At 41.0% G+C, this 7878-nt stretch overlaps 1 protein-coding gene across 1 annotated transcript; it reads left to right on the plus strand.

Moving 5' to 3' along the window:
- Positions 1-1311: 1311 nt before the first annotated feature.
- Positions 1312-7273, plus strand: mpx (myeloid-specific peroxidase). Its single transcript, XM_005735286.1, has 16 exons — positions 1312-1364; positions 1499-1564; positions 1665-1752; positions 1924-2099; positions 2285-2417; positions 2827-2956; positions 3055-3261; positions 3358-3715; positions 3889-4049; positions 4132-4390; positions 4480-4650; positions 4748-4985; positions 5202-5413; positions 5542-5570; positions 6035-6184; positions 6513-7273. The coding sequence occupies exons 2-16, from the start codon at positions 1501-1503 to the stop codon at positions 6519-6521; spliced, it is 2385 nt and encodes a 794-aa protein (XP_005735343.1). The 5' UTR covers positions 1312-1364; positions 1499-1500; the 3' UTR covers positions 6522-7273.
- Positions 7274-7878: the final 605 nt, after the last annotated feature.

Genomic DNA, 7878 nt, shown 5'->3' on the forward strand with positions numbered 1-7878 from the left:
AGAAATACGAAGTCTATTAATAAATGAAAGGTGTTTTTCATCATCGACTGTCATGACTTGTGTTTTCAGCTAATCTTTGAGCTTAACGAGAACAAGTATGGTTTGACTACATGCACATAGTTATTGTTATCCAGGTTGATGGTCTTCTCTCAGACTTGTTCCTTGTGTTATTATCCCCTGGGTCACAGGTTGCCTTGACAAATAACACAAAGCCAGTGTACATACAAAAGCTACAGGAATCTCCACCCAAACACAGATAAACTGGTACAAGGTAAAATTATGGTTCGCTGCATTTCCTCATTGCTCAAGCATGTCTAACAAATACAACCTATTACTTATTTACTTGTTCGTCTGTGGCTAACGCCTTCAGTTAATAAAGCATTGATGCGAACTGCCCAGAAGGAAAGAATGGTAAAAAACACAATTACTGATTTTTATGCTTAGTTTTCAATGAAGATTTTCATTTTTTATCAATAAAAAAAAAAATCTGCCCCAAGTTTCACAGGAAGTTTGTATTGTAATGCTGCGCGTCGCTAACTACATCAATAACTGAAACAAAAAGACAGACCCCGTAAATGCTTTAAAGCCTTTTATAAGAACTGCCTGAATGAGGCAACACTGCCAACCCAGCACAGTCTAACTTTTATTTATGAAAAGAAATAAGAAGAAAAAAGAAAGTTAGTGTGCTTGTCTCTGATGGCCAAAGCTGAAAGTGATAAATGAAAACCAAAACGTGCAAGGTTCATATCTACATACAGGCCATTTTTTTGCATAGCATTCCCTCTCCTATCTCCTTTAATTTATTTAAATTATTTCCATTGTTTGGGATGCAGCAGGTCTGTGTTGAGCAGAATGAAATATAAAGTGCAGAAAAGCCAAATGCAACGTGCTCAGATAAGACTGCAAAGTCAGCTCAGGAGATTAATGTGAATAAAAAACATCATTATGTTTGATGACAGAAAGCATTTAAATAAAACTGAAAAAGAAGATAAATAATTTTATTTAAATCCCTAAATGAAATTACAAATATTAATATTTTTTTTCTCTGCTGTTGCCATGATGACAACCACCCGAAGTGGTACGCATGCCAAAATATTTATATTGTTTCCCAAAAATTATTGTCAGTCCTATCAGTTGACCAGAAGCAGTAACTGATGAGATAAAAACAAAGCATTTCCTTCAACACATATAGAAGGAACAAGGAAGAGCTCTTTACTGACGGTATCTGTACCTGCTCTATCTATGGGGGCGAGGCCTCTGGCCTCCCACAGAGTATAAAAAGGGTGAAAATGTGAGACAGCATCACTACCACCAGCTTTCAAAGAGCATCTGAAGCCCTGAGAGAGCATCTGAAACCTTCACAGGTAACAAAATGTTTTTTCTTTCTTAGATATTTTTATGTGACACCAAATTTAAAAAATAATAATAAAAAAAAGTTTTTTGTTACTTTGTTTGTTGTTGTGTTTTTAACTGGATTCTGATTAAATGTTTGTTTCAGAAATGCATTTTTCTGTCCTGCTTATGCTGGGCATCTGCCTGGTGCCCGCTGAGCTTAAACCAGCAAGTAAGTCTTCACGCTGCTGTTTTGTCACTAATATTCATCCTCACCTGATATTTTTTTCCCCCAGTCATGTCATAAGATTGTTAATTTTCTTTGTCTGCAGAAGAATATCTTGGCAGTCCTTTTCTTCAGCGATCTTTTGAAGAAGCAAGGAAAATTGTGGATGATGCATACAAGTACTCCAGAGAAGAGTGAGTTAATCTCATAGGCTTTCTTTTAAAGTAACCCACATACCTACGCAGTAAAATGCTTTTCAACTGGTTTTTAAGCCAGTAGTAATGCCATAATTTATCAGTTCGGGAAAAAGAAGAAGAAGAAGAAATGCACCTTTTTCTCCAACTGTGTGACTTTTTTCCCTCCAGGAGTCTGAGACGAGTCCGCAGGGATGTGGTGAGTCCTCACGATGCTCTTCGTCTCCTGAAGCAACCCCGAGGTGACACACGCTCTGCGGTGAGATCTGCGGACTACATGGCGCAAACCATCCGTCTTGTGCAGGAGAAAGTGCATCATGTGCACAAGCGCTCACTCAATGCAACAGGTTAGACATGCAGCGCCCACACAAAGGCAACACACACAATCTTTGCGGCAACTTTTACTGGCTGGAGTTGAGAATCTTTAGTGTTTCATGATGCAAGACTCAATTCTCTCTTAATATAATTAACTATTAGACTTGTGAATGTGACAAAGTTGCACTCACTTAACTGTTTCTGTCACATTTTCCAGATTTGCTCAAACCCGAAGATCTGCAAAAACTTGCTGAAATAACTGGATGTGCCGCTCGAGTCAAAGCTCCGCAGTGCGTCACCACACCGAACCTCATCAAGTACCGCACAATCACCAGCGTGTGCAACAACCTGTAAGAGAAACTTTCTACTTTAACCTCTGTAGCACTTCTTTTATGCATATGCAACAACGCACACCATTGTGCATTTCAAACATAAAATATAAAACCATTCTCATTTTCGACAAGAAAAATACTGCATTATTCATCATGTAGCCTATTTTAATTTTTTGATTTCATGGATAATAATGTGTTGCTGGGGATAGGGGGTGGGTGGGTAATTTATGTCATAATTCCTAGAAAAAATGAAAAGATTTTGTGTGGAATTAGTTGATTTTGAGACCAACTAGAGTCTAAATTCAAAGGAAATCCTTACGCAATACACCTAAAAATTTGAGACCTTCTATAGCAAAAGATGTGTACACTTCCCCTGGAGTTTCTCAAGTGGTGTTTCCAAACATGGGTGTTTCTTGTTTACTTTTAGAAAGAACCCACGTCTCGGTGCTTCCAACACCCCCTTCACCCGTTGGCTGCCTGCTGAGTATGACGACGGCATCTCCGAACCCAAAGGATGGAACAGGACCCGGAAATTCAACAACTTCTTGCTCCCACTGGTAGGACGCACACATATCAGACTTTAATTTTAAATTTAATGGATGTATTTACTAGTTTTTATACCAGAATTGTGCATTCTTACTTTCTTTACTCTCAGGTGCGACAGGTGTCCAACAACATCCTAAGCACAGGAGACGCAGGCATAAGCAATGATTCCGTGTACTCCCACATGGTGACCTTGTTTGGCCAGTGGAACGACCATGATCTCACCTTCACACCCTTCTCACCCAGCATCCGTTCCTTTAGCAACGGGGTGAACTGTGACGAGAGCTGTGAGCACACCGAGCCATGCATTCCCATCCCGGTTAGTGTCTGACGCACGAAACCAAACAGTGGCATGTTGTTTTCGGTATCCATGACCAGCAGTTTTTTTCACCCATGTTTTCTTGTCTATGAACAGCTTCCTCCCGGCGACTCTCGCTTATCCTTCTCTCAGTGCATCCCTGCGTTCAGATCCGCCCCGGCTTGCGGCACAGGATACAGTGCCTTAAATTTTGGTGGTGAGACGAACAGGAGAGAGCAGGTCAACGCGCTGACAGCCTTCCTCGATCTCAGCCAGGTGTATGGCTCTGAAGATAAGCTCGCTCTAACTCTTCGCAATCTCACTGACGATGGCGGCCTGTTGCGAGTAAACACAGAGTTCAGAGACAACGGGCGTGAGCTGCTGCCCTTCCACAGTCTCCAGGTGCAAATGTGCGCTACTCGCAAAAGAGTCACCAACGATACAAACGCCAGGGAGATTCCTTGTTTCATTGCAGGTTAGTAATTTCTCAAGCAATCATTAAAGGAACTGCACTTAGTGGCACTTTGGTTTTATTTTTTAATGCCAGAAGTGGCTGCTCAGTTATTACTAATCCATTAAACTGCTCTAAATGTACAGTCTAAGCAGGAGATGAACAGTATTGATGTTTGTTTTCTTTCTGTTCATAAGGTGATGCCCGTGTGGATGAAAACATCGGTCTGACCTCCCTTCACACGTTGTTTTTGCGTGAGCATAACCGCCTTGCTCGTGCACTGAAGAGGATAAACCCCCACTGGGACAGCGAGACGCTCTACCAAGAGGCCCGCAAGATCATGGGTGCTTACACACAGGTAGCTAAACTTCAGAATCAGCTTTTATATTCGCCAACATTTGCTCATATTTACTCAAATTAAAGCTCTCCGTCTCTCTCAGTTGTTTGTGTTCAGAGACTATCTGCCGCACATCGTTGGCACCAATGCAATGCGCAGACAGCTTGGCCGCTACCCCGGCTATAATCCCGCCGTTGACCCCAGCATCTCCAACGTCTTTGCAACCGCAGCTTACCGCTTCGCCCACTTAGCTGTTCAGCCAATTATGTTCCGCCTGGATACAAACTTCCGGGAGCACCCTCAGTTCCCTAGTGTACCCTTGTTTAAAGCCTTCTTCACACCCTGGAGAATCGCTTTCGAGGGTGAGTTGCATGAAGAAAACTTGTGTTGAATTTTCTTTTTATCCTCTGTCTTAAACTGTCAGCCTAATCTTTTTCTCTTTTATTTCCAGGTGGAATTGACCCTCTGCTGCGTGGTTTGTTTGGCAGTCCCGCTAAACTAAACACCCAGGATCACATGATGGTGACCGCTCTGAGAGACAAGCTGTTCCAGTTTGTACAGCATATATCCTTGGACCTCGGTTCTCTCAACATGCAGCGGGCACGTGACCACGGCATCCCTGGTACATCCCTTATTCACTTTTAGGTTTTTCTTTCTAGCATTTCATCATCTCAGAATTGTTCTCATCTGTGCTAACTTTGTGTATTTTCCTCCTTAAGGCTACAACGCCTGGCGGAGGTTCTGTGGTCTGTCTCAGCCCAAGAATCAAGAAGAGCTGGGTAGGGTGCTGAACAACAACAACCTGGCCCGCAAGCTGCTGGAGCTCTATGGAACCCCCGACAACATTGATGTTTGGCTCGGAGGCGTTGCAGAGCCATTTGCCGAGGGTGGTCGTGTCGGGCCTCTGTTTGCTTGCCTCATCGCAACCCAGTTCCAAAGGATTCGCCAGGGTGACAGGTCTGTATGGGTATGGATGCTTGCAAAACAGTGCTGGATGTGGAGTTTAGAGTTATGGCGTTTATAATTTATACATCATGTCTGAAAACAGAAAATCTGAAACTTTGCTAATGCATGTTTATTTATATTATTTTTATTGACATCAGTATATCATTTAAGATATAGATTCTGTTGACACTAATCTCTTCCTTCCTCCACTTGGTGAAAAATTCTCAGGCTGTGGTACGAGAACCCAGGTGTCTTCACCCAACAACAGAGAACAGCTCTGTCTCGTGTGACACTGTCCTCTATTATCTGTCAAAACACTGGGATTCAATCTGTCACCCGTGATGTCTTCAGTGTCACGTCAGCACGCAACCAGCTCACGGCATGCACAGCGGCGCCTCGTCTGAATCTGGACGCTTGGCAGGAGAGACGCTGCGGCTTAGGTGAGACAGCACTAGAACAAACACTCAGCACCAAAATCACACTGATTTTTCACCCACGGTAGTTTAATGCAACTATTTTACATCTTCTGTCAAATTTTAAATAACAAATGTGGTGTTTGATCTTTCAGGCAACTGTTTTCCACTCAATGAAGCAGACGTGAGTATTCATCACTAACTAATTGCTAGTCACAATATAAAAGCACAACACCTATTTACATATCTTGTGGCTCAGATGGGAAGGTCATTTAATCCCTTCTTCCACTGAACTGCATGTCAAAGTGTGCTTAGGCAAGATACTGAAGTCCACATTCACACTGAGTGTGCACCTAAGCACACTTTTGGCTTTATCTCCACACACTCACACCCCGATCCGTCCATGCAGTGTCCATACTGTGTCAGTGAGGTTAAAGGTCCTTAGGTAAAGAAAAAAGCCCTTGTATGATTGAATGAATGAGGCTTGAGAAAGCATTTTTAGTGCTCAAATTGAGTAGAAAGTGTAATGGAAGTATCTATTTGCTTCACATCTTGCTAAAGCTGGTACACAAAAACTTAAAAACCATTTATTGTTTACTAATTTGTGCATTTTTTTTTATTAAAATTTGGAAATTTCTTTTTATATAGGTTCTGAACGGGGTGCAAAGTCAGGACCTGCAGGGCAATGAGGTCATCGAAGACCTCCAGGACGATGGGGTCGTTGAAGACCTGGAGGCCAATGAGGTCACAGACGACCTGCGACTCAATGGGGTCACAGACGACGTGCAAGGCAATGAGGTATATATCTCCCTTTATCTTACTGTGCTGCTGTCAGATCATTATTTTCCATCCAATTAACAATACTAAATGTTTTCTAAATAGCTCAAAATATTGAAATAATATAAAATCTAATATCCTACAGACCCAAGACAAAACAGCTGTTTACTGTAGCAGACATGAAGTTAGAAATTTGTTCCCATTTCTAACCTAAGTGCTTAGTTTTGACCTTGAGGGTGAAAATGTCTCCCAAATAATGTGAGAGGTGGAATTGTGAAAAATTAAAAGTCTGCAATATTTAATGTGTTTACAATATTCTGAAGTGATTTACATTTTTGTTTCTCTTTAGTTCCAGTAGAGCTACAATGGCCCCAGAGACCCACCTTGACCTCCATCATTCTTGCCTGAATGAGTACATCCATATCCAGAGAGAATCACTTGTTCCCATTAGCTCATGTACAACAAACAAACCCACTGGAGTGCACAGACAGCCCTTTCTACATGCATTATCCCTGGTGTCTATGGGTTTAGCTTCATCAGTGCAGAAAGTGTAGGCCAAGCTGCTGCTGTACATTTTGAAGGTCTATCAGGGTGTTCAGCGTTGGTCATTGAGAGACATGGCACTTAACTAAAAAGTCTGCTCTTCACTGTCTGACACACTGAACTTCACACTGTCTATCTGTCTTTGGATCTGTTATCATTACTCTGCACTTTGCTTTACGTTAATCAGGTCGTAAATATTGAGCATTATTGTGGAGGACATACTGCTTTTTTTCTGTATGGCTAGGTTAGGGCACATTGTACAACTACATTTTATATTATTGTGAGAGATTAACATATTATTTGAATTTTAGCAATCAGCTGTATGAGTGTGATATGTGATTTCAGCAGATATGTTCAACTCTGTTACAGTATGCAGTTTATCGTACCAAAATTAATATTTTATCAGATTTGATGATGGGATTTACTAGTGCTATTACGAAGATTTTATGCACAGATGAGATGTAAGCATACCTTGAAAATGTTATATATTTTGCTGTATCTGCTTTTCATGGACTTGTCTATTTTATGTTGCATTTTGCATTCAATAAAAAAAAACCTGAGCTGCAATAAACAGTGTGCTCTTTGTGTCTCCAACTGTTGGCTCCAGCAAGAGCCTAATTATTTATTGTGTGAAGTATAAATTCTCAAGACAGTTTACTTAATTATTATTCCTCCGGGTTTCACACGATGTTTTTTCCTCAGTGTTTTAAATCAACTCAGCATGTTTACTGCTCACAAGTAAAGATGAAGTATTACAGTAACACAAAATCTTAATGCAAACTATTAAATCGGAGCCAAATAAAGTCAAGCCAGGATACCTGCCTACTGGAGCTGGTTCTTTGTGGATATACACAACTTAATTCAGCAATTCGGCATATATTTCACATTAGAAAAATCACACCACCAAACAAAAATGTCACAAAAAGCATATTTATAATTTTTTCCCTCCACCAGGCATAGCGGAGTTGGCTCGGTTTGTCCCCAGTATACCTTTATTGTTTTCTGACCACTACAGACCATTACTCATGCTCAGGACCCATGTCAGATTGACTACTTTTTTTTTCAAATATTTATCTATTGCTGCGTTGTCTCACAGCATGAATATTATGTAATTTCTTCTTCGTTTTCTTGTTTTACTGGTGGTTGGCAACCCATTTACAGTTTTTTCTGAT

This window comes from Pundamilia nyererei, unplaced genomic scaffold (assembly GCF_000239375.1).
Source record: "Pundamilia nyererei isolate P.nyererei 1_Seehausen unplaced genomic scaffold, PunNye1.0 scaffold00063, whole genome shotgun sequence".
In the NCBI taxonomy this organism is placed as follows: domain Eukaryota; kingdom Metazoa; phylum Chordata; class Actinopteri; order Cichliformes; family Cichlidae; genus Pundamilia; species Pundamilia nyererei.

Excerpts from the sequence above, each read along its gene's own strand:
- mpx (XM_005735286.1), top strand. The coding sequence starts at position 1,501 with ATGCATTTTTCTGTCCTGCTTATGCTGGGCATCTGCCTGGTGCCCGCT. Across the intron at positions 4,050-4,131 it reads TCATGGGTGCTTACACACAG|TTGTTTGTGTTCAGAGACTA; the intron begins GTAGCTAAACTT and ends CGTCTCTCTCAG. Across the intron at positions 4,986-5,201 it reads AGGATTCGCCAGGGTGACAG|GCTGTGGTACGAGAACCCAG; the intron begins GTCTGTATGGGT and ends AAAAATTCTCAG.